General features: G+C 49.1%; 2 protein-coding genes across 3 annotated transcripts; one reads left to right on the forward strand and one right to left on the reverse strand.

Annotated features, from left to right (window-relative positions):
- Positions 1-3,218: 3,218 nt before the first annotated feature.
- Positions 3,219-6,507, forward strand: FICD (FIC domain protein adenylyltransferase). Its single transcript, XM_086474255.1, has 3 exons — positions 3,219-3,297; positions 4,082-4,423; positions 5,270-6,507. Exons 1-3 carry the CDS (start codon positions 3,219-3,221, stop codon positions 6,343-6,345), a joined length of 1,497 nt encoding a protein of 498 aa, XP_086330381.1. The 3' UTR covers positions 6,346-6,507.
- A 1,914-nt stretch (positions 6,508-8,421) lies between these two features.
- SART3 (spliceosome associated factor 3, U4/U6 recycling protein) lies at positions 8,422-25,944 on the reverse strand. Of its 2 annotated transcripts, none has more exons than XM_086474084.1 (19): positions 25,753-25,944; positions 24,626-24,752; positions 23,521-23,625; positions 21,944-22,128; positions 20,807-20,912; positions 19,935-20,059; positions 19,304-19,459; positions 17,804-17,942; positions 17,279-17,386; positions 16,812-16,889; positions 16,546-16,604; positions 15,323-15,432; positions 14,952-15,064; positions 14,470-14,546; positions 13,925-14,093; positions 12,749-13,200; positions 11,876-12,028; positions 10,097-10,284; positions 8,422-9,476 (listed from the first exon to the last, which is right to left on the reverse strand). In XM_086474084.1, exons 1-19 carry the CDS (start codon positions 25,927-25,929, stop codon positions 9,296-9,298), a joined length of 2,808 nt encoding a protein of 935 aa, XP_086330210.1. In that variant the 5' UTR covers positions 25,930-25,944; the 3' UTR covers positions 8,422-9,295. The 2 variants fall into 2 exon arrangements, with proteins under 2 accessions (XP_086330210.1, XP_086330209.1); XM_086474083.1 differs by having other exon boundaries at positions 12,749-13,197; positions 25,753-25,929.
- Positions 25,945-26,088: the final 144 nt, after the last annotated feature.

A 26,088-nucleotide genomic window follows, 5' to 3' on the forward strand; every position in this document is an offset into this window, starting at 1 on the left:
CTAACGCTTCTGCCTTATCACATCTTCCAAGTTTATGTCAGAGAAGATTACCACAAGGATCAGCCTAACAGCCACCGTCAGACGCAGCACTGGGCAAGCTTCAGAGAAGCCCAAGGTCTGTGCCGCAAGCCACTGTTACGCCCCATCGGCAACAGATCCCAAAAACCTCCTAAGTGCACAGAAAGGTGATTTTTATCCCAGTACAAATAGTTCCAAACGGAAGCCAGAGCCTTACTCAATCTTAAAATACGTTTTTCATGATGACTGCCTCTAAAGGCAGAAGGTGTAAAGGTCCAGGAGAGAGACTGCAGCACGCTGGGAGGTTTCTGTAGAGCAGCGAAATGAGTCAGTGCCTGTAGAGCAGCGAAATGAGTCAGTGCCATCTGCCGGCTGCAGGGACCCATCCGCCTCCACATTCACCGGATTCAGCCCCAAATATTAAGTTATAAGAACCAGCCTCTCGCACGTCTTCTCCCATGACACAACCGTAATCCCTCCAGTGTCCCTCTGCAACGCCGTAACCAGTGGCACCATTTCAAATGCAAATTCCCCCTGGAGGCTAAGAGTCCAGAACGGAGCCCTTCGGCACAACCGTGGCTCCGGACACGTCCGTGTCCACCCACGCTGAGCGCTGCCAGGGAGGCCCGGTGGGCCAACCCAGGGCTCCAGCATTGGCCAACCCTACTCTTTCCTACCACCTACATCGGGATCTCCCTTCGCTACCCCTGACAAAATCATAAATCACGGTGTTGTATGATGTACTGGCAACGGCAACCCCTGAGCCGTGCCGGATCCGTGCTGAGGAAGAGCTGTGGAAATGCCAGGTATCGGCAGTGCTGCTGGCACCTCCGAGCGACAGCGTGGCACTGTCGGCTTCTAGCACAGCAGTCACAAAGAAGTACCGCTCCAAGGCTACCAGAGGCATCAGCGCCGGGAGGAGATGCCAGGCATTCCAGACTATCAGTGTTGTTTTCCTCTGTTGGATTGGATTTAACTGGCGAACAGATTATAAATGTGCTTCTCACCATTTTTAAGAGGAAAATCCATCATCACTCTATAATTATGCCATAATTAGGCTTGGGTGCCATATCACCAGCACTGAGGAAAACACACGTTTCTGTCGAAGCCTCCTCTTGAAGGGCAGATAGATTTGCTCATCCTTCAAATGCTAATTATCCCCCAAACTTATCTTTCAGCATTAACGGGCTCTGGCAGGCTCCAAACGGCTGGAGGACGTGGTAATTTTGTGCTACAGGAATTGCCTTGGGCTCTGTTTGCTGCCGAGCGGTCTCAGAGCTGAGGCGCTGTCAGTCTCTTTGTAGGGATGCCAGTTGAACCGAGTTCATCAAGCTGCTTTTGTCAATCCTGGTAAAATCAATAAACATCTGAGAGCGCCCTGGTGCCGAGAGAGTGGTTACTGCCTTCCCTCACGGAAAACGAGCAAGGAAAGGAAGACAGTCTCTGGAAACCTTCACGGAATGCAACATCAGCCCAGTTCCGAGGTGTCTGTAGAGGAAGCAGAACAGCATGAAGCTAACCTGGATCAGGGTGCTGTGCACACAGCATCCATATATGGGACAGCATGCTCTTACTTAAGTGCTGGCAGTGTATTCCTTGACCATTTGGGCACAAAGGTGGCTTGTCCTCGTCATTGGAAGTCCACCATGCAAAGGAAACTGAACCAGCAGTTCCTCTGAAGGGTTTGGTTTCAAGTCATTGTTCAGGAAAGGGGCCCTTGGTGCATTCCCAACAGGCTGCGAGGAACAACATCCGAGGAGAGAACGCTGTGTTTGTGCTCAAAACATCAGGAGGGATCTCAGAGCTGGCTTCTCTCCGAGGCTTCGCAATGGACGGCCTGCATAGAGGCAGACATGTGGGCAGGAATTAGGGCACACCTCCCTCTTCCCAACTGCCTTTCTTGAACTGTGTGTTTAAGAACAGTTGTTCATTCTAAAATAATTAAAGTCCGCTCCTTTTCCTTCTTATGTTCTTGCCAACAAAGCCAATCCAATATCACAAGAAAGTTCTAGATGCATCCTTTACCCCTTCGCCCCAGCCAGTAAGCAAAAGCAGAAAGGACAGATGCTGGTAAAGCCTCTCCCTGAAATACCCCACAGGGACAGGAGCCATCGCATGAAGAACCTTGTTCAAGTCCAGCGCTCCTGGTGTGCGCTGTCTGTAGAGAAGTAACCCAGGCCTGTCTTCAGCATTCCTCTGGGCACGTCGTGGGGGAGAGCTCCAAACCCTCACAGTGCAAAATCTTTATTTACCCTACCTGCTTTTTCACAGCTGTCAGCTACAAAGAAGAAAAATAGTTTAAATTGCCATGATTTATTTCTGACAAACCAGGTTATTTTTCCCTGCCAGTGATGATTTGCTGCGTAAGCATCTGGCAGAAAACTGTCTTATCTCGCTAGGTACTGAAATCTGAGTTACCTGCAATTGCTTAAAATTTTCTCTTTTTGTCAAATCTCTCCCCATTCTGGGTCTCCAGTGGAGGGAAGGGAGAGGCACAGCCCTGCTATGGAGCACCAAGGTGCATTGCTTACTGACACACCCTGCTGCCTTAAGGCAAAAAAAAAGTATTTTTCCAGAAAGGCCAGAGTTAGGCGATAAGACAACTCATCTCAAACAGAAAAAAAAAGGGGTTTTTACCATGCCAACAAACAAGCCGTGCACCCCGAGGAGGGTTTGCTGCGCCCCTCACACCACCTCTCCCCCCCAGAGCCCCGCTGGCGGATGCTCCCGGCCACCCCCAGCCCCTCCGCAGAGAAGGCCGCACCAGCCAGGTCGCTGCCATCTCCCGGCCCTACGTCCTCAAGCTGCCCAGCCGGGCTGGGCCTCCTCGGAGCTCTGAGCCGAGGCTGAGGCGAGCGACAGAGGCCGAGGCCCGGGCCCGGGCCTGACGGGAGCCATCGCGCCCGCTCCAGCCTAGGCCGCCGCCGTCGCTTAGCAACGGGGGGGCGTGGACTCTTAGCCCTTAAATAGCAAGTGGGCCCGCCCCCTAGTCCGTAGGCCCTTCTTATTGGCTGCTCTTCCTACGATTGGCGTGAGCGCTCACCAGTTCTTACCCTCCACGAGCCTCTCCCACTCCGGGGGCGTGGTGCTACCCGGAAGACGCGACAGGAAGCCGAAGGCAGGAAGGAGGGGAAGGAACACAAGCGAGAAGGATCCGCTGTAAGCGCCAATAGGAAAGGAGAAGATGGGCGGCTCAGCCAATGGCAGGGCGCGGAGGGCGGGGTCCCAGTGGGCGGGGCAACTGTAGCCGGCAGCCGGCGGCTCCGGGAGGCGGCAAAGGTGATGGAAGGACCGGGGCTGGGGGGGACCCTGGGGCGGGAGAGGAACCTGAGGGCGAGGGGGACCCTGGGGGTGCTGGTGAGGTCAGGGGGACCCCGGCCGGAGGGGAGGCTGGGGGTTGCGGGGGCCGCGGCCGAGGCGGGCCCGGTGGGTGAGGAAGACGCCGGCCTGAGGGGAGGCTGAGGTCGGGGGGCTGCGGGCCGGGGCAGCGGGGGAGGACCGGAGGGGGGGCGGACAGAGAGAAGCTGGGGGTGAGGGGGGCCAGGCTGGGGGGAAGGAGGCCTGGGGAGGGAACGGTGCTGGAGAAGGGGCGGCGACCGAAGGGGAACCGGGGCGGGGAGGGAGGAACGTGGGGGTTTGGGGAGGGATTTCCACAGCGGGAGGTGGCGCAGGAGCCTGGAGCGCCTGGTTCGGGGGGTCGCAGGCCCGGAGGAGAGCTGGGAGGTGGGGGAGGGAGGAGATTGGGTACCTGTGCCATACAGGACAGAGCTCCTTCATCCCTTCAGGGCCCAGTGCTGCTCCTGGGCATCCACGTCTCTTCACATGGCTGGTGTCACGTTAATGTAGAGTAGATCCCGTAAGGATTTGTGTCACGCTGAATGCTGCATGCGCCCTGCCCTGATGCACTTGGAAGGGGCAGGGAAAGGGGGGTGCTTGGGATAACCCCTAAGAGCTGTGACAGAAGCCCAGAGCACGTATGCTCAAGTCCACCGAGGTGCCACGTCTCCAGCACCGCGCCTGCCCCGTGACACAGAGCTCTGGCTAAAGCTGTTTCTGTTTCCAGGTGGGAGCAGTGGGAAAGGAGATGTTCTTCGTCTCTCTCTTGGAAGCAGGATGAATCTCATGTCTATGGCGTCAGATCCCGAGTTGAAATGGATAACCCTCTGGGTCCGCATCAGGTGGGCGGCCGTGCTGGCGCTCCTCCTGGCCTCGCTGGTGATGCTGCTGCTCCCGCTGGCTGCTGTGGATGACCAGTGCCACGCCGTGCTCAAAGGACTCTCCTTCCTGAAGAGTAAACTGGGCGCGGGCTCCTCGGGGGTAACCAGATACACAGGACAAAGCACCGGGCTGAGCGTGACCTCCAATGGGCTGGAGCTGCTGGTGCCGAAAGGCAAAGCCTCCCCAGGTAAGTGTCCCCGGGCAGGCGCAGGGGAACAGCTGAGTCGCTGTTGGAGACCTGCCCACCACTACCTGATCTCTCCTGTACCCCATAATGGTCACAAACTACTCCCTGCCCAACTTAACGTCAGCTGTAAATGACCCAGAGGCAGCAGCCCGACTGCATCCCGTGGCCCTGTGCCGCAGAAGGGCGATGCGCTGGCCTTCTCTCAGCCTTCCTTTGTCTCAGAAGTTTTTCTTCATGCTTTCGGTACTAGTAAGTTCTGTTAAGGTAACTGGAATAGAGAGTGGTGTTTATTTAATACACAGTAACCTGGGATACACAGCCTTAATCCTGAAATAGTGGCTGTCGTAGAACATTAATTCAGAAAACATTCAAAGGAATCATTACAATTCCAGCAGTGTATCTTTGCTCACATGACAGCTGCTATTGGTGGGAAGATGTTTGATATAGTTCATTGAAAAAACAGATAGAAGCGCTGGTAGCAGCTGTGGGCTGTGCTGCTAGTGAGAGAACCGCCGTTATTGCCAAGAGAATGTATTTAGGACTCGGTCTCCTCCCATGCAAAGCAGCCTGGTGGCCAAAGCGAGTTTTGCCGGGTTGGCTACATGCCTGTGGCCAGCTTTAGCCGTGCTGCTCCCAGCTCCTGCCAGGAGCAGCTCTGCTGCTGTGTCCTCGGTCTGTAAACGTGGCATAAGCCTCTGTGCTTGGAGCCCAGCAAGGGCTGGAACACGAGTGCTCCGTTACAGTTCTTCCAGACGGGCTTTAATTCTTGTAGCAGTGAACAGCGACGGTCTCCAGAGGTTTTCAGCAAAACTCACTGCCCTGTTCTCTGTTACCATTGCGTTTCAGAAGTGAAGTTAGAAGCCAAAGCAGCTCTGAACCAAGCCCTCGAAATGAAGCGCCAAGGAAAGCGGGAGAAAGCTCACAAACTCTTTGTGTACGCCCTCAAAATGGACCCTGATTACGTGGACGCCCTGAATGAATTTGGGATCTTTTCTGAAGAGGAAAAAGACATCCTCCAAGCCGACTATTTGTACTCCAAAGCGCTAACCCTTTCTCCCTGCAACGAGAAGGCTCTGATCAATCGGGACCGGACGCTACCTTTAGTCGAAGAGATAGACCAGAGGTATTTCAGCATTATCGACAGCAAGGTTAAAAAAGTGATGGCGATCCCCAAAGGCAATTCTGCCCTGCGCCGCGTGATGGAGGAGTCCTATTACCACCACATCTACCACACGGTGGCCATTGAAGGCAACACTCTGACGCTGTCAGAAATCCGACACATCATCGAGACGAGGTACGCTGTTCCTGGAAAAAGCCTGGTGGAGCAGAACGAGGTGATCGGCATGCACGCGGCTCTGAAGTACGTCAACACCACGCTGGTATCGCGGATAGGCTCCGTAACCATCACTGACATCTTGGAGATACACCGCAGAGTGCTGGGCTACGCCGACCCGGTGGAGGCAGGGCGGTTCAGGGCTACTCAGGTGTTCGTAGGACATCACATCCCGCCCCATCCCCAGGACGTCGAGAAACAGATGCAGGAGTTCGTGCAGTGGATGAACTCGGAGGACGCCATGAGCTTGCACCCCGTGGAGTTCGCAGCGTTAGCCCACTACAAGCTGGTGTACATCCACCCCTTCGTGGATGGCAACGGGAGGACCTCGCGCCTGCTGATGAACCTCATCCTGATGCAGGCAGGCTACCCGCCCATCACCATCCGCAAGGAGCAGCGGGCCGAGTATTACCACGTCTTGGAAGTGGCCAACGAGGGTGACGTGAGGCCTTTCATCCGCTTCATTGCCAAGTGTACCGAGACCACCCTGGACATGCTGCTCATCGCCACCACGGAACACTCGGTGGGCTTACCCGAAGCGGATGGCAGCGCAGCTGGGTGCAAACAAACCATCCCCGTCAAGACTTGAGGGTTGGGGGTGTTCAGGAACCAATGAACGTGTGGGAGAACAGAAGGCCAAGCCACTCCCTATTCCTGCTGGGAAATAACTCGAGAGGAGGTGTCACTCTCTCTAGCATTTCATTTATTTAAAGTGTCTTACATTTGATTAAATTAATATAATTTATTTATATACGTGATGCCCAGCTGAAATGTGAACTGTCGATGTTGCCTGTGCATTGTAACTTGCTTGTGCTACTGGAAGGAGGTGGGGAGGCGTCAGATGGGCTCATACAAGATCTTAATTTCTCCTTAAAATTAAGCTTTGAGCAGCTGCTTCAATCACAACCCTTCACCTAGCAAGTCTCGCCTTGTCAAGGAGCTGCTAGGCAAGACAGCACCTTAACTGAGTTGTTACTTTTGTGTTACCTCTGCCCTGTTGTTCCAAAAACAATCCCCAAACCCCAACCCTCGCAGTAATGGTGCTCTCAGCTGCGTTATCAGACTCTTTCCTGTCAGTCACACGTTTGACAGTACTGCTCAGGAAGGAAGCTAAACTCCAGTCCAGCAAAGGCACCTCTTCCCTCCCCTTTCTGTTTCCAGTAGCACTTGGCATGTTTACTTTCAGTTGCCTTTCCTAGGGTGAGTTTTGTGTAACAAGGGGGAAGGAGTTGGGTTAAGGTTACAGATGATGCGAGTGGAAAAAGAGAAGAAATACTGACTCGTTTCGCTGAGCTGGGAGGTGCTCGTGCTCTACTTCAGCCAGAAGGCCCTGGGAAAGGGCAGGTTCCCTAGGAAACCACAACTGTCCTTACACAGTTCAGGGTTTGAAGAGAGCTGGCTTCTGCAAAGCTGGGGGCAGAAACAGTTATTACACCTGACTGCGAGACAGCCTTTATCAGCCGTGTTCAGTTGGGAAGAATGTGTACGGCGAGTTTGCCAAAAACTTCAGTTTCTTCAATCTGCACCAGAGAACTCATCACAATTCATTACTAAGTCACACTATTACTGTGGTAAATGCGTCAAGAATCACACGAGGCCTCTTGGTGCTGCAGCAGCAGTTCGCGCGGTACCTGCTGTGCAGTTCAGAGCAGCACACTTTGTCTTTGCTTTTAAGGTACAAGCACCTGCAGCCTAACAGAGCAGCTCCCTACACCCCCACCTGCCCCTTGGCTAACAACACAGTCGATCCCAACACCTCCAAGTTCAGAAAACCGCGATTCAATCCAGTCTAGAGCACTGTTGAGCTTAAACCCTCTGCAGGCAGCACAAGCTGTCAGACTGTCCCAGGCCAGTTCAGTTTCTTCCCTTTAACTCTTACCTGCACGGCAGCCAGGACGCGTTTTGTACAAGCAGCCAAGAGGACAAGAGTGGGAGTTATCTGTGTAGGGCAGCACCACTCCAGGGGTATGGACTGCCTGCTGCTGACAGGGAAAGCAAACGTTAAGCGAGGAAGGCTGGTCTGTCCTTCCAAAGCATGCTCGTTTGGGTAGTGCAAGGGGAGGAGAAATGAATTCTGCACTTTAGAGCTCTGGGGAAAAAAAATATATATGTTATTTTAGTAACAGATTAATAAAATATTTTAATATTAAAGTCTCTCTTTGGAATAGGCTGTTCTCAAAACACTTTGGTGCAGCAAACTAAGAAGCGGTCGCTAAGAATGCGGTCCCTTGGGGCGTCGCCACCAGTGCCGGTGTGACGGAGTTCAGCGCTGTGAAGCTGACTCCTCCTTTCCAAGCCAAGCCCGGGATGCAAGCACCGACAGCAGAGGTTATTTGCAGCAGTGCTTGTGTTGTACAAGTGAACTTGGTACTGGGGTCCCCCCTCACATTCAGCCCCCACAGATGTTGGCTTCTAGAGTTAGCAGCAGCTTTAGTCGACAAGCAGTAATATTTCTACCCAAGATCACTACCAGATTATTTTGAAGTCTAAGGTGATGACCTCAGGATATTCATACTAGGCAGAATGAGCTACTTGAATGTATGGAAGTGACACCATGGCTCTCAGCACACCCAAGAGGTGAGGTCCATCAGTATCACCCAGCTGCCATAGGATAAGCGCAATTCCAACACCCACATTTAAACAAAAAGCAACAGGATTTATAGAAAACCTTTGAGAACTTGAGTTTAATAAACCAAGGAACATCAGCTTGCACTTCACATTTGTACAAAACCATACAGAAACCACCTGCAAAAGACGTTACGAGCTAGAGCTAGCAAAAACAACCAAAAAAAAGAAAAAATGGTCCTCAGCAACACCATGTACAGCTTTTATGGGAAACAAAAATTACCAGGTCTAGGTATTATAACACTTAAAAATAACAACTTGAATGTCTCTTACAAATACACAATATAAAAAACAAGTCAGCTTGAACAGAACGTTAACTGAGTACATATATACGTGTACTTGTGTATATACATATACACAGGTATGTATAGAAACTCTCCCAATACTAAAATAGGCCATTGTGGTGAAGTTACTAGCGTCTGCCATGGAACTCTGAATGGAGGGAGATGAATGTCCCCGTGGGGGGGGGGTTGGGTGCTTCAAATGGGTTCGTTGTCAGAGAGAATGTCTGCGATCACAATCTGAACTGACCAGGGGAGCTCGAGGAGGTCAGCGCTGGGCTGTCACACGGCATCTCAGTCGTGAATGAAAGAGAAATAGTTGTCAAGGATTCGTCAAACTTGATGCGGCATCCAAGCTCTGCGGGAGGCCTTTCCCCCCTCGTTACCCTCAATATGAGGGATCATATAACGCCATTTTACCAGAACAGAGTACAACTCTTTGCTCTTGGAAAGAGAGGAAAAAAAACAGGATTTGTACCATCCTACACTGATCTCGATGAAGGCAGCAGTCCAGAGCGGTATTTACACGTGATTGTGACTGGCGTTCTCTCCTTGCTAGCATAAGGACACAACATGGCTTCCAGAAAGGCATTTCACATTTTACCAGACCTGCTGATTGCAGACTTTTTTTGCTCACTTTTTCAGTAGCATCTTGGCAAAATCAGCATTGGACATCTTTTTAGGCTCCTCGGGGGCTCCGGATGAAGTTGCTGGTGAGTTCTGGACCATCCCGTTCTCAGCCTTAGCCCCAGGATTACTCTGGCGCTGTAACGCACGAGGCATCATTGAAAGCTGTGTCCTTCCCTTCCCTCGCCTGGAGAACAAAAAGTGACATTTAAAAACATCCCAGTGCTCTTTGAAGATACTGTTTTAGCTTGGGGAAACGAAAAGCACTTTGTTTGCTACGAGGAACACTCATTTAAGTATTGTTCCTGTCAGTTGTGTCACTGAGAAGCAGCACAAAGCTTCCCCTGGGCATCCTCTGAAATGGTACACTGAGGTCCTGGCAGAAAACAATTGCCCATCAGGCCCCAGAAACTGAGGCCCCGTGTTTATCTACGGGGCACGTACAACACCACACCAACGCAACGCCAAGCAGCAGGAACACTCTGAAAGATGAAAAAGCAGCCTTAATGCTCGCTGTGAACAACAGCTGGTTCTCCAGATCAAGGGGATGTGGAAGTTATTTGCACTTAAGTGCTACCATCCGATCCAAGGCGATGTCCAATACTCTCAGTCACTACAGACCTGTTTCTACTGATAAAGGAGAAAAAATTTGCTTTTCCTCCTCAGTCCAGCAACCCAATTTTTCATGGTTTGGCACCTTTTAAATGTTGTCTCATACTCTAGATGAGATTCCTGCATTTTAGCCTAAAAGAAACGCAGTGTTTCTGTTTGAAGCATCGCCCAGCAGCCTCCCTCCCTAGTACTTACGCTCCATAAATCTGTCGAGGGACTGCAAACTGCGAGGCTCTGCCTGCCTCGGGCTTGTCCGGCAGCTTGCGGAGAGGGGGGTTACTGATGGCCACCTTGATGACGTGTTCCTTAACGGTCAGGCCATCCATCTTCAGCACAGCCTGCGAGGCCTGAGCTTCATTTTCATACTCCACATAGGCCAGGCCCTAAGTAAAGGAGGTAACTGACATCAGCTGTAGTGCTGCTTTCTCTGCAAGACAGCTTTTGTGAATAATTTGGCCAACTGCTAAGAAAATCGTACAGAAAGCAGACCTGAACAGGGCTGAAAGTCTCCGTGTTCTCTAGAAACAACAATTCTTATCTATGCAACTCTACAACCTGCATTTCTCGACTCTCATTCATGATGTCCTAATTTCTGGAAGAGGTATTAAAAAAAGAAAAGAAAAACACCAAGATCCCAGTAAAGTAAATATAATGAAGTACTGCGTCAGTGGCAAGTCTTCACTTTTAAACGTGTATTATATATAAATCTCCAGGCCAAATCTGGATTCCTAGTGGAAGAAAAGATAAATCAATCCATAGAGCCAGAACAGAAAGATCACACAACCCCTCCTGTGATTCTTCACTAGGCTCCAATTCATACCTAAAGAGCCAAGTCCACCGACACGGGGCCTTGACAGCCCCCTTGGTTTCAGGAGCAGTAACACCCATCTTAAGCAGCTCCAGACAGGCACCACCTCCAAAGAGAGCGGCACTGCGGCCGCCAAAACAGGGCCTGGTGACAACCAACTCATTCTTTGCGGGAAATGAATCCGTGTCGCAGTAACAGGGTCTGACTTCCAGCTCCCGGACAAAAGGGCACCCCCAGCACCTGCTGCACCGGGCTCCTGCGGCACATACACTAGCTGGGACGTGTTGCTGCTCAGTTCTGTTGTTGTTATTCTTTTAAATAACATTCAAAGCCTCAACTTGTATTTTTGGATTACACAGTTTCACAGGAAATACATCAGATTTTCTAAAACATTCAAAGTGCATTTATCTGTGGTTTAGACAGAATCCTGGCTCAAACAAAGCTCTGAATGTGGGTTGCAAGACTCGGGGTACACGAGAGCACTCGCCTGCAGCAGGAACTGTACTTGAGATGGCCCCAAGAGCTAGAAAACACGTTTTAAAAATACATGCACATGAGCAGCAGGATGGCACCTGTTAGAAGTGCCCAACATGCAGACACGGCTGAGCTGTCAGGCAGACTTGTGGCAGCGCAGCAGCTGGTTGGGAGTCTCTTATTTAAGAAGGAGTCATTTTTCCAGGAGGGAAATAACAAGCCCTGTCAGAGAGAAGGTGTCTCATTTCTCACTGGCAAATCTATTATTGCAGCAGGTGTTATGAACAACAGCATCAAAAAACTGAAGAAAGGGAGGAGGGGAATCGCTTGTACCAGGTGAACCGTAGCTAGTCAGTTACTTTAAAAACAAATATTCTTTGCAGACCTACTAATGCCTATTTTTTACTATACTGAAGTGCTGCAAAAAATTCCCCTCCATCCCATTTATCTCACACATTCTTCTTGTGCAAATTTAAGCGTTTTGGAAAAATTCCTCTTCCCTTCTCTACTTCTTATTTGTTGAAGAAAGGCACACTGGGCTGTCTAAATCCAAGCATTTCTACAAGTTTTAATGCAAAACCAGGTTGGCAGCAACTTTTAAAATATAAACCCAACTGTTTGTATCCAAACTTCATGAAGAGCTGCTTTTTTGAAGGATTGCTTAAAATTAAGAGTGCATGAAGGACACCTACCTTGGGTTTTCCAGCTCGGTTGGTGACCAGCCGAATGTCTTTCACATTGCCATGTGCTTTACACACATCTTCCAGCTCTTCCTTAGTGCAGGAAAACGGCAAACCAGATATAAACAGTTTGTGCTTCTCCAGAGTAGTGCTATACCTGAACACCTGCAGAAACGAAACTGCTGTTAGTTTGCAAACCAGTCACAGATCCCAAGGGTTGCAATCTATTACACCCCCAGAAGGTCAGAGTGCCTTGTGTTTGTGAGACACAGAAATACCTTCAGGTCACGAGTAATATCTTGAAAGGTACTTGTGTATAAACACACAGGCCTACACTAAGGACTTGCAAGTCATTCTAACAACTGAGATGCTTCTGAACACCTACATCTCCTTCTCAGTGAGGTCAGCCAGCGACAATGTCTTCCTGCTCAGCTGCCACCAGCTGAACCATTAAGTTTTTCTGGGCAGTCACTCTACAATGCACAAAAGCACTGGTTGTACAACCCATGCCTAGTACAGGCCGTTAACGGGAACCCCTGGGTTGTGTCACGTTGTGCCCACATCTGTACGACTCGACCATGAAGGTACTTTACAGACCGAGACCCTCGAGGAGGAACCCGGGTACCTCACGGCATTAACAAGCTGCTCTGATCAGCTGACTCAAGATCCAGAAAAATCTGCCAACGTCAACCCTGGCTCGTGGCAAAGTAACACAAGATGCAAGAACTCCCAGAAAACAGTTTCACTGCTACGACACAACGCTACCATTCCAAAGCAGCACAAGATGAATTCGTTAGACACGCAAGCACTCTGGAACCAACACACTCTGCCAGCTTTCCTCTGCAGTCCCACTGTTCAACTGATTACTCGAAAGAATAATTTTACCTTAAAGTCTGGATTCTTGTTCTTGTCGACACATGGAGAAACAAACATTGGTCTCCCCTCCACAACTTTACGATCCAAGCCAAGAGCTTGGAGAGCGGATTTTTCTTCCTTGAATTCTACGTAGCAGTAGCCCCGGAAAGTCCCCTTGTTGCTGAATACCGGACGGATTTCCACCACCTCCCCACAGCTCTCAAAGAGCTCCTTCAGTTTCCCTTCAGGATCTGCCATGCTGTAGGAAAGGTTGCTCACAAAGACGGTAACACTGTCTTTACTGCTGTCATGTAAAACTTTGGGGATGTCTCGTCGACTGGTAGATGCCTTTTCCTTCTGGTTTGCTGGCAGAGCTGGCTTTTCAGGCCCACTTCTTCCAAACAGCCCCGTTTCTACCTCCATGTCTTCTTCCAGAAGCACGCCATCGCCATCTCCCTTGTGTCTCTTGCTGGGCTGCTCTGCTGCTGAAGGACATTGAAAGCCTTACTACAAGAAATTACACCCTTTCATTCTCCATTGAAAGGAAGCTGTCCTCCATTACCACTATGTAAAACCACAGCTATGATCACAGGTCTTAAACACACAAAATAAAAACCTCCCTCAGGCTTTTAATGAGTAACAACAGATTATTTGACTAAGACAGCAAGGATTTAGGTGAAAGCAACAAGAATATTTTTTCCTTTTTTTTTTCCTGTCCGTTACAACTACCGATTCATGTTCTTTTTCTTTGTCTAATGGGATTTTTTTGAAGCAAGAAAGAAAAATCTAAAGGTCCCAAAACTCCCAGGGGCAGCAATCTATTAAACTCTTTGTTACCACCTTCCAAGAGACTGCTACAATTCTGCTGAATAACCCAATTCAGACACATGCCTCGGTGTCATTTGATCAGTCAGGAAAATTACATGGGTTTTTTTTAAGCCATGAAGGAAAATAAAATCACCATTTCTCTGAAATAAGAAAAACGTAAAAATCACCCTATAGAAGTTCTTATAAACATATACTTCCATTGATTAAAAACCATTTAGTCCTGCCTTCATTTCACTACCACAAAGATCTCCAAGGAGCAAGAGTCCCTGAACAGACAGCAGCTCTGAAGACACCAGCAACAGCACTTCCTCACCTGCTTCTAACGGAAGGCAGACAACTGGGAACCCTGAAGTTTCAGTAATTTATTTATTTTTTTACCTTCTTCTTCTTGTCCCCATTCACCCTCATCATCGTCATCTGCTTTGCGCTTGTCTCCAGCCCTGGTTTTTTTAGCCTTTTTGGAAGCTTTCTTTTCTGCCCGAGCCTGCTTTCGTTGTTCAGCTTTCTCCTCCTCCTGCTTTGCCAGAGCAGCTTCTTTCTCAGCAGCCTACAAACATGCAAGATTTATTTTTTTTTCCCTGATGACTGCAGATTGCAGAGCATTTTCTGAGTACTCAACCTGGAGGGTTTTCTCCTAAGCTACATCAAACACAGCACTAACAGGATCATCATTTAAAGCACATCTCAGTTGTTTGCTCTTACAGCTTTCCTGGAATGCACATTACTCTTGTATCCATCCACGGGTCAAAAGGTAAAAGATAAAAAGCAGAAGAAGAGATTAACTGCAGTTTTAAACGAAAATCAACAGTTTAAGACAATTCAGGCTTATCTAGGGGAAGCAGCATTAGAAATCTGACAGACGAGCATGCTCTAACATAGGCACTTCCTATAAACTGCCTGGGTAGTTCACAGAAAGTTCTGACCTTTGCTCTTTGTTCATTAACTCGAGCTAATCTGTTCTCTGTTTTTTGAACTGCTGCATCCCAGTCTTCCAATGTTCCTAAAGGACAAAAAAAAGGAAAGCCTCGTGTTTATTATTATACTATTATTTCCCATAATTTTAAAATACAATTCTGGAAAAATAAGTCAGTGTGCTCATGGCACTTTCTCTTCATATGAACCATTACACATGAAAATTCTAACTATAATGCACAGGCTTCAAAGAAAAAGAAAACAAAAACCTCTCATTTAAAATACAACACTCCAAAAAGCCACAGGAAAACCCAGTAATTTCAGCAGGCCCCAAGTTGGGCCAGAAAAGAATTAAAAAAAGAGCTGTTTGTGTATACTACAGTAGCGACAAGAAAGTAAGCCTTCACCAGAACACCAAGCAGAAACAAAATTCACTCTGTATCGTTGAACACTAACCAGACAGGGTGAAACGAGACGAGGTGCAGGTAGTTACCTTCTATCCTCTCCAGCGTGAGCAGCACCTCGCAGACGTGCTCGGGGTAGTCGCTGGTGCACTGCACAGCGCGGTGCAAGGCCTTCCTGCAGTGCTGCGTGTCACCGTGAGCTCTGCGGGAGGCAAACGGGGGCAGTGAGGAGCCAAGCCTCCCACCAGGGCGAGACAGCACAGTCAGCTGTGTTCTATGCAAGGGTTCTCCCCCCTTCCCCCCGAGAACTCACATTACATGTTGTTGCTGTGATACTTTTGAAATATATGTATGTCCTAAGAACCTCAAACCCACACCCACGCTGAGCATCTAAATCTTGCCCCGCACAGATGAGGAGAACAAAGAGTTAATTAACTCTTCCAACCAGCCAAGCTCTCACCTTTCCAGGTTATAATACTCCAGCCACATGTTGGCGTATTTGGCGTTTCCTTTAGTCATGATGTTGTCCCAGAGTTCTCTGGCTTTCTGCATGTTGTTACACAAGCGGGCCTGAAACACAGCACCCAAAGCCCTGTGTCATTTAGGGTTATTTGTTCCACACCATTACCCACCTGCCTTCCCCCAGCGCAAGGAACCACCACAGATGATGCACGCAGACCCTGGAGGACCCATCTGCTCCTCCGAGAGACCAAAGTGGACACCTAATGCACTCCTGCTACTGCGTAACGCTTCCCTGCCCACCTGTTACCTCAGTCCTGGTTTCTGGCTCCCATACTCATTTTATTTTGGTCATTATAAAAAAAATATTAGATAGTTGCTTCTCAATTTTTCCTCTTGTCATTATTCATGAGCGTACCTAATAGAGCGCTTAAAGGCAAACCCAGTCCTCCACCCAAGAGAAGAGCTTAGGAAATGGAGCAGGGAGAAGAGGGCAAATGGATTAAGACACCCAAGTGGGATTCACCTGCTCTAACAGGCGTACGCCAGACAGCTGACTTGTTAGAACTGCTTTAGCTCAAGCTGAATCACACCTGGAAGTGCCTGCCTTCTCCCTCCACTAACTGGACAGAAAGGGAAAGTAATTCCTGCAGATTCAGGCCCACGTTATTCAGGAGGATTACAAGATGTTGGCAATCCATCCCATGCATTACGCCCAGAGAAATTAGAGCACAAGCGTAACACAACTCATCCCGATTTGTACGGGCCTACGGCAAAGGGAGGAAAATGAAACATCCCCTTGCAGGCAGCGACTGCACCAGCACACCGACACCTGCACTCCTCTGACGCTGGTCGGTGTAGGCAGCACTGAATTAGACAGGAATCAAGGCAGCTTAAAGACTCTGGGTTCAGTTCCCAGCCACTGTGGCTAGCTGCTAACTGAGCTGCTCACACATGTCTGTGCCACACTGCAGCCCCAGCAGTATAAACTACGACTTTCCCAAAGGGAATGCTGTTTCTTCCCTGGGAGGTTGTGCTTCAAGCCTGACGCTACACCGCGTGCTTGACCAGTCCAGGCACAGGAGCAGACAAAGAAGGATTTACCCATTAAAGGTACCCAGACAAAACGCCAAAGCACAAGAGGATTGCGTTCTGTGGAGGCAACGTTAAACACACCAGTTTCCTCTACTCCAGCAATTTAAATACAGCAGATAGAAACCTCACCTCAACCCTCGCCCAGTTCTGCATGATGGTGCAGGATGGATCTCCACTTTCGCTGAATCCTAGGAATAAAAGTAAGTACTGTTTGTGAATGGCTCTTGGAAATAAGAGTGTTTATTAAACAAGTTCTACATTGTAGATGAAATGTTTATCTGTAGCTTTCTTAAAATGCCCCAGATACTTGAAGACAAGTTAAACTGTGTAGAGAACCGCTCTTATAACAATTATTTTGAACAAGAGAAAACACCACATTGGATGAGTTAACTTACGCTCTTCTACTTCTTGTTTCAAATACTCCACAGCACGTGCAAACGCAGACCGCAGCTCTTCCAGCTCTTTACTTGAGTCTTTAGGAGAAAAAAAAAAGAATTGCCTTTAATAATTTAATTTTCATCTCACATCCACTAAAACCTCTTCCCTAACACCCATAATGATTTTATTGGGGGGAGCCAGAGTTTATTACCTCAGTAAATTACTTCAGTAAAACTCACTACATGCATAATAAAAAACCCATCAAAATAAAAGGCAGGGAATTCTTGCAAAGCACAGTCCAGTCTATTCTGTCAGCAAGGAGCTGCTCTAAATTGTATCTTTTATAGACATTAACTGGCCAGAAAGTAATTTTTGTGAAACATATGAAACTACTGTTAAATTTTTAAAAAAGTAATGCCGCTGTTTCAGAGAGGTACACAGAAAAGAGTTCATAAATATTTATTCAGACATATATCATCTATACCTTGTGTAAAATCCACTCTTCTTCTCAGGTAATCCAGATATGCCTGCCAGATTTCTACATAGTCCGTTGCCTGAATAAAACCTGCATTCAGAGCTTTTTCAAACATTTCTGAAAGAAAACGGGGAAAAAACCCACACAAACGAACTTACTTTTCAGACACTGACAAATCTTGCGAGCTACAGCGTACAGCCCAGAGAAGCACACACACCTTACGTTTCTAGGAGAGGAAAATACAAGAAGTCCTACATACAGTAAATTGCGTGAACGTTACTGAATTAAACTGGCTTTTGAATTCTCTTCCTAAACCGAAGCTGTTCATTGCTTGCTCAGAATTGAAGCTGCTCAACAAAAGCAGCTTTGCCCTCGAAGCACGCTCCTGCACATCTCGTCAGCTCTAGGACTGCTGCAGCAGGATGAAAACAAATCCTCCCCCATCCTGCAAGTCACCGTTTGCCAGACATTATTCAGAGTGCAGAAAGCAGTTCCAGACTGTAAAGAAGTTTTGCCGAGATGGTCTTTCTTTACCAGAAATCATGCCGTGATCAACTCTGTGCCTCTCCATCGCCAAAAGGTATCTAATCCACAGCCCAACCGTCCAGGGGCAGTTCCTAACAGCACGGTCATGAGCTGACAAGACCAATTCTTTCACTCTCAGCTGCCGATCCTGAAAGAATCACACAACCAAGTTTTACGTTCCTGTTAGCCAGAGACACCACCCAAGACAAATGCCAGCTTAAAAAGAGCCAACACCTTCAAACCAGTACTTTCATTTTATATTTGAAAAGTTAAGACAAGATGGGCATTTTAAATTCTGTACTCCTAAAAAACCCATGAACACCTCAACACAAAAAGGATAAGCTCAGGGGTAACACAGACAAGAATTCCATAGGACAAGGGGCAACAGGTGCAAGCTGGAGCACAGGAGGTTCCACGTGAACATAAGGAAAAACTTTTTCCCTGTGAGGGTGGCAGAGCCCTGGCACAGGCTGCCCAGAGAGGTGGTGGAGACATTCAAAACCTGCCTGGACGCATTCCTGGGTCACCTACTCTAGGTGGTCCTGCTCTGGTAGGGGGTTGGACTGGATCATCTTTCGAGGTCCCTTCCAACCCCTCACACTCTGTGATACTCAGTCCACAACACCTCACTGTCTGCTTCTAACCCGACCAGTCAGGTACTGACTGCCAGTGGGAGAAACCCAATGAAGGCGCCGAGCAAATTCCCAACGGTTCTTGGTGTGTTAAGAGGGGAGGAAAGGAGACAGGAAAGGGGGTGCACACACAACCTGCCCGGGCAGGCACTGCTCCACCCCAAACCTGCTGTCTCAAGCGGGTAAGATAAAGAGAGAACAGAGCAGCTCAGCCTAGATAAGCCTCCTGCAGCGAGTTAGGCTGATCTCCTCACAGACCAACCTTCTGCCCACGTGAAAACCCCTCTTCTCACGTTCAGCCTGATTTTCAAAGCACACTAACTAGCCCACATGTAAACATAGACTCAACATCTGGGTTTGCTTTAGCTTGTTGGTAAGTTAGTTCTTTGGTCTCCACTAAAATACTCAGGAGAGCACTGGCAGCCCTCAAACATGCCCTTTTATTACTTTATCTGTGCCTGCTAAGGGACAGGCAGGATCCTCAGTGATTCAAACAGCACTGAACCACTTTGCCTCCAACAGCAAGAAGGGATGTGCTCAGAACCAAAGCCTCCGAGGACGAGCTACCAGAGACAACGCCAGGGCTTACCATACAGCTGGTTACACCTAGTCAACTCTGCCAGACAGCATAAGCCTCGATGCCCACACCCAGTTTAATACAGCCAGAGGAAAAAGTGAAGAAATGCTCACTTGATCAGTCAACACACCACTGAAAACAGGAAGAAACCAAAGGCCAAGAGACAATCTGTTTCTGAAGAATTTAAAGACTAAGGGACAGGACTGAAGTAGAACTTCCTGGTCGTTTGTTTATCAGCCACTAAGATTAAAAAAGCACAGGAAAATACAACTGCAAACATCTGGGGTTTTTTTTCCTTACCAAATACTGATTGTAGCGCGCCCAAAGATCTGGCACAAGGCAGTTCTCAGCCAAAGCCCTCTCGTAGATCAACTGAATGCGAGCTGGATCGCCTGCTTTCATTTCAAAATCAATGTAAGCTTGATATTCCGCTAGCTTTGGTGTTTCAGCACCCAGCTATAAAACAAAGAGGGATACAAGAAATTAAACCCTTCTAAACAAAGCACGACTCGAACAGTTCAACTGTTACTCGGAGCAGGTCTCAGGCAAAACTTCACACAAGAGCTTGGCCTCTAAATATCAACAGCTTTTGGTTTTCACGCATCTCCAAATACCACCTGGGTTCTGAAGCCATTCAGATCCCTGCTTTTCATTCCCCTCTGCCCAGCACGCTCAGCAATGCTGGAAGAAACACCCAGAGTACTCATGTGCACCTTAGGGTGGCCTGACACAGTGAACAGATTCAATAGTTTCCAGTATACCCAGTTGTGAGGCTTCTTGTGTCACATTGCTCACAGCTAAAAGAGTCACCGAGCAATACTCAGCTGCTTTATCTCCATGACTAGAAAAATAATAAAATTGGGGGGGTGGGGTGGGAAATCAACCCAAAGCAATTGTTAGTTTTAAAGCAAGGTATAAGTAACAGCATTACCAGTGCCTCTTCGTATGGTTTACACTTCTCCAATTGCTGTAGAGCTTTTTTGTAATTCTTTATTATTGGTTCTGGTATCGGATCTTCCGACCATTCCTCATATTCAGCATATGAAGCCTCCATATCTATGGACACAGACATGAAACCCCATCAATAACTCACTGGATTAAATGAACAGAACTTAACCTGTATTTGAGTAACACATTGGTATTTCTGCCTACACTTTTGTCTCTTAACTGTCTCACTACCACATGCTTAAAGGGTCCGGACACTTCATCTTATACAGCTCACTACGACACAAACTCAGGGCAAGTTATATTAAAGCTACTGATTCTGATTTAGAAAACCAAAGCTGCAAGATTTTCCCAAGGCTTTAAAGAAGAGAGTCCAAGCCTAAGTTATTTCAATATGCAAATGAAGAAGCCAAAGAACTGTGCTTAACTGTCCCCTAGAAGCAGAGAAGCAAGAAAAGGGACTCAAGGAGCTTAAAGTAAGGACTAGATCCGGTGGGATCCTAACGGCCCAGCTGTCAGTGTGCGTGACTCCCTGCCAACCGAGGTTCTCTTGCAGCGATCATCACAGCCGAATTCCCCGTTCCCAATGGGCATATTTTGTGCTCATCACTGGTACTTTAAACAGCCTCAGGTTACATACTGAAGGAACAGCTAAACCAAGCGAGACCATTTCAGAACAAAAGGGATCTGCACATCATTCAAGAGGCCCTAAAGACCAGCAAGCATCACTGATTAAAGACTACCCAAGTACTACAGCTGCAGCTTGTGGGGCTCTACCAAAAGAATAACCATGACTAATGCCTGGATCCCTGGAACACCGCTCATCCACGCCATCGCTCCCAGCACACCAGCCCTTACCCAACAGCGGGATCCCCAGCTGGCGCCTGAACAGCGTGTGGATCTTCTCAAGCTGGCTGCAGAGCATCTGCTGCTGCTCCGGCGAGGGAACGCTGCCAGGAGCTGGCTACAAACAAAAGGATGGAAATCGAATCAGCTCCCTCAAGCCTGAGCTGATGAACATGATGGGGTGTTGTTTATGAGCTGGGGGCTCCAAGGGATCCTTGAAGGACAGACCCAGGCAACTTGCGTTTCAGGGCACCGCTGTGACAGCTAAAACTCGGGAACTGCTGGGCTCAGAAGCTGGATGAACACGAAAAGCGTTCCTCACTGAAAGCTGACACACACATGGGGAAATGATAACCTGAGAAAAGTAAGCAGCACGTGATCCTGCCACTTCACAAACCCACTGGGCTGCCGAATTGCTTTTGGGTAAATCCCTGGGGCGTGCGCAGAGGATTTAAAACTTCCACCTTCCTTTCTGTTTGGGAACCAAAGGGCGGGTGTTCTCCTGTTACTCCTTTTGTCAGAGCATTTCATAGAAGGGGGTTGGAAGGGACCTTTAAAGATCATTTCGTTCCACCCCCACCCCTTCCTTGGGCAGGGACATCTTTTAGCTTCCATATCTTATGTTGTAAACTACAAAAAATAAAAAGAAACAGTCACATTCCGGCCATCTTGTAAAGGCACCTTTTGCATATGTCAAACTGCATCTTCCCAGGACAACCTACTATCATCCAAAAGTTACAGAAAGCGTGAAATACTGAGTTAAAAGCCTCAGGAGAAAACGGTCTAGAGATGTAAACATGAGTGACTGCACATAAAAATATTTACTGGCAAGAACACTGTTTAACAATGAAGCTGTTCAATTTAAAGCTGTTCTTGTCAGTTCCAGCTAAAGCAGCAGAGTGAAACTTTGCTTCTGGATAGGAGATTTCACGGTCTTATTTAAACACAAATCCATTACTGTATCAACCAAGTACACAGAACCTTTTTTCCCAGACCAAAGGGTCAGTTTCTACAGCTGAAAAGAAACAACTGTGTGACATCATAGCCTCTTTTCTCAGCAGAGACTGATAAGGAGGGCAGCACCAGATGATAAACTACAGAAAACTACACCACAACTTCCTTCTCACAAGAGCCCAGGAGAGGCCTCACCTGTGCCGTTTCCAGGATGGCGTTCTCAAACTCACGGTACGCCTCCCACAGGGCTGTTCCCTTCGTCACGTGCAGCCCGACCGCCGTCAGGGCTCTCTCAAAGATGGAGCGAACCTTCTCAATCCCTCCTTCCTGGCCAATGCCACCGATCGAATACTGGGCGTATTCCAACCAAATTTCAGGACCTAAACCAAGTTAGGAGAAACAGATGACCTAATCCCCTAAGGAATTAAAAAAGGGAGCTCCCTGCTTCCCCAACACCCCATATGCCCCCTATAAACCCTATAAACAGACCAACACACGACAATTTTCTTCACCATTCAATGGTGAAAAGTTAAAACATTTTCTTCTACGCTCTTGGTTCAGCACCAGTGGTTACACTTTTCTTCTGGAAGAAGTCATTCTTGTGGTGGCTGTTAGTGACACCCTTTGACTCCTGCATGCCCCCTCGAGTACACAAGCTACATCAGAGATGCACCAAGACCCCCCCCGAGAGCAGCTTCCCTTTCCTTGAGCTCATGGGCAGCACCGGGACCACACAGCTGCCACTCTCCTACGTCACTCAGGTTAAAGCAGGTCCTTCTCTTTCCAGACTCCTGCCCTCGCCTGTTCAGCAGCTCTCAAGCAGCCTAACTACGAAGGTGAAGAGGTGACAGAACAGTGTCAGCGCCTGGCACCTCTCCCACCAATACCAGTCTCTGAGCAAACTAGGTCCAGGGAACCCCAGCAGAGAGAACCCAACCCCCAGACGTCAGACTGCACATCTCAGGCTGCAGAAGTCCTTCCAAGGCCCAAGCGCAACCCATCCAGCAGATCCCACTCTCTCAGCTCTTCAGCTCTCCGTTCCTTCTCCCCGAGCGATCACCAGTTACACCAGCGCTGCAACGTGACGGCTGCTTCCGCATGGGATTTGCCTCGATGTTCCCAAGCCCTCTCTGCTCCTTCAGGCAGCTTTTTTCAGCCCCTCCCCACAACACCCCACGAGCACATGATTACTCAGGGCTTTAATCTTTCAAGCCACGGCTGCAGGCAGCTCCTGACAGGAGAGAGGAGACACCACGTACTCCTGTCGCTTTTCAGGGGGACGGTCAGAGCCTGGTAGGGCAGCAGGGCCAGGGCAAGCTGCTTCACAGGGTTCCCAGGATGCTGTCTGCCAGACGAGCTGCTCCCAGAGCTGTCCCACAGTGGGACTGGCAGCAAAGACAGCGCTACCCAACACAGCAGCGAGGAGAAATGAGCCTTTTAAAACAGTTCACCTCCCTCAAAGATGGTGCTAAAGAACCTGTAATAGGTAATGGAGAAAGCATTCCCTAAAGGAGCGCAAGACCTGCTGCTTTTAGAAGTGCAAAACCGGCATTTAAAGCTTTTCACAACTCGCTTACAAGACCTTAAGGACTGCAGTGGTGCTTAAAGCACTGCCTTTGAACAGCCTTAACTCAGAAAAGCTGAGGATCACTTCACACTAATATCAGAGATCCAATTTCTGCAACTGTAACAGAAGAAAGAAACTTTCCTAGGAAAAGAAAGCCATTAAGCTGAATGCAACACAACACACTTCATGGCACACAACAACTTACAGATGTAGTCTTTCACAGCTCTCTCAAACAGCTCATAAACTTCCTCTCGCTCAGAGCTTTCAGAAGCCATTTTAATCTCATCCTTCAACCAGTCCAGCCAAATTTCTGAAAGGAAGAAGTTTAGAACACATCACCAATGTTCAGAAACAGTAAGTTAAATCCACTTCTGAATTTTTTGGGAGAGTTTTTAGTAACAGTCTTAAAAACAGGGAGAGGGCCAAGGGGGAGAAGAGAGCAATTTTAGCCTCCACAAGTAGTGACAATTAATTTAATTGGTAGAGACATTTTCAAATTGGTACTAAACAAGTGCACTTCTACTCAAAGAGAGCAGCAGTTGCAAGCAGCAATCTAGCAGTACCTTGGGCAGAGCCTCTTTTCCTCACACTTTTACAAGAAACAGTAAATGGCTTTAGAGACTGCAAGTCTCCATGAGCACAGAAGGCAACCTCCCCTTGCTGTGGCTAAAAGCACACAGGCAGAGCAGCCTCTGCCATCCTGCCTTTATGAATAAAAAAGAAACACCCACTTCACGGGCTCCTAACAATTTCCACCAATATCCTATTATTTTTTTTTGGCTGCTTGACTGTGAAATTTAACTTCTGGCAGGAGTTTGTCTGGGCTCTGAGTCACAGTCACTGAGTGACTGGAGCCGTTTCAGTGCTGCCAGCCCACAGCTGCACGTCACCAGCCCCACAGCAAAGGCAGCACAAGCAAACGGGCACCTGTCCCTGCGCTACAGCAGGTCGCATCCCAGCAGCAACCCACCCAGCTGACAGACTGGCCAGGGACTGGGGAAGGTGGGGGCACGCACAAACCCCCTCCCACCAGTCCCACCCTCTGGCAGAGGACAGGGCAGGACAGCACAGTCACAAGAACTCGAATTCCCGCAGCAGGCTCGCTGCCCTGCCTCTGCCAGAGGCCCAGCTCACTGCTGGCTATGAACACCAGCAGCATTCAGAGTTTAAAAAGTCCCTAATCTGTTGTTCGAGGTTTCTCCAGACTGGTACAACGTTGTCAAAGCCTGGCACAAACACATTCATTCACTACTGAAACAACAGCATTTTGCATGGATGATGCTTAAGCTGCAGCAGAAGATGCTCTGTACCTTCGGTAAGTGGGAAGAGTTCACTCATCTTCTGACGAGCTCTTCTGAGCTTGACCAGCTCTCCCTCCTGGCGCAGCAGCTTTATCAGATCCAAGTGACAGTTATAGTCAAAAGCATTGATGGAAAGCTTAAAAAAAGGAATAAAATATTTTTTTTTAAAAGCACTGTTGAGCGATGGACATGAAGAAATCAGAAAACATTTAGCAGAACAGAACCTCATACTCTCCTCTGGGGCACACAAATCTCATCACGTGCTCACACAACCAAGACAACACCCTCCTTCCTGCGCAGAGCTGCACCAAACTTCACTATTGCTTGCAAGACCCTTTCAGGTGCCAAGCAGACACTTATACAAAGCACTTCCAAGTTTCACAGAGCTTTGAAGTTAAGCTTAGAGCTTAGCTTACGGCTCTAAGAACGTGGAACACGCCATGAGGGTGACCAGGACCCCAGAAGGTGGGGTCACTGCACCCATCAGCAGTGCAAATGCCAGCAGCAGGAGTACAGCAGCTCCCAGCTGCAGAAACAGACCCAGAAGTGCAAAATGAAGAAACCCTTTTCCAACAGGGCCAAACGTGCTTTAGTTTTTTCAAAGGCAATAAAAGAACTCAGGCAGCTAGACAACGTTTTTTTCAACGAGTACAAACTGTCCACTAAGACTCTCTTCTCCAATGTCCCCCTCAAAAAAACAACCACCCTGAAACACATCGCTTCCACTTCAGACGCCAAACATTCCCGTCTTGACACCTCCCAGCCTTAAACTACACGAGCAGCCATAGATGATATTTTTTTCTTTGCCATTACCGCCGCAGCGACGCCAGCAGACGGTCACAAAAAGCAAAGACCCCCACGAAGGCCGGGTCTCGCCCCACTCCGAGGTCTCCCGGAGGGGAGGCCTCAGTTCTCCGGGACGAGCCTTCCCCAGAGCCCCGGGGTCGCTCCTGGGACCGCTCCCGCGGGGCGCCCGCGGCAGCCACACCTCTCACAGCAACGCGGGCGGGCCACCAGCGCAAGGACGCGGCCTCCAGCACCGCTTCCTCCGGACTAAGGGGCTGGAAACAGGCCCAGGCCGCGGTGCTGCCCCACTACCCCCTCCCCACGCCGCCGCCGGCCCAGCCAGGCCCCACCTGCTCCTCCAGCCGCTGGATCTCCGCCTCGTTCTCCTTCTCCTCATCTTCACCATCGCCAGAGGAGTCCGAGTCACCCTCATCTTCCGAGTCTCCTCCCGACTCAGGGTCACCCTCCGGCAAGCGCTTCTCCTCCTCCGCCGCCACCGCAGCCGCCTCGGCTCCCGCCGCCGCCATCTTATGCAGCTCCCTTCGCAGCCAGCCGCGCTCCGCCGCCTGCCGGGGCTGCCCGCTCGGCGCCTGTCCCGCCGCCGCGCACTGCCGCCGAGTGTGCGCTTCGAGGAGAGGGACGAGCCGCCACCCGCGGTATTCCTCGCTCCGGTGCGCACCGAGGCC

This window comes from Leptosomus discolor, chromosome 16 (genome assembly GCF_034619465.1).
Source record: "Leptosomus discolor isolate bLepDis1 chromosome 16, bLepDis1.hap2, whole genome shotgun sequence".
Taxonomy (NCBI): Eukaryota; Metazoa; Chordata; class Aves; order Leptosomiformes; family Leptosomidae; genus Leptosomus; species Leptosomus discolor.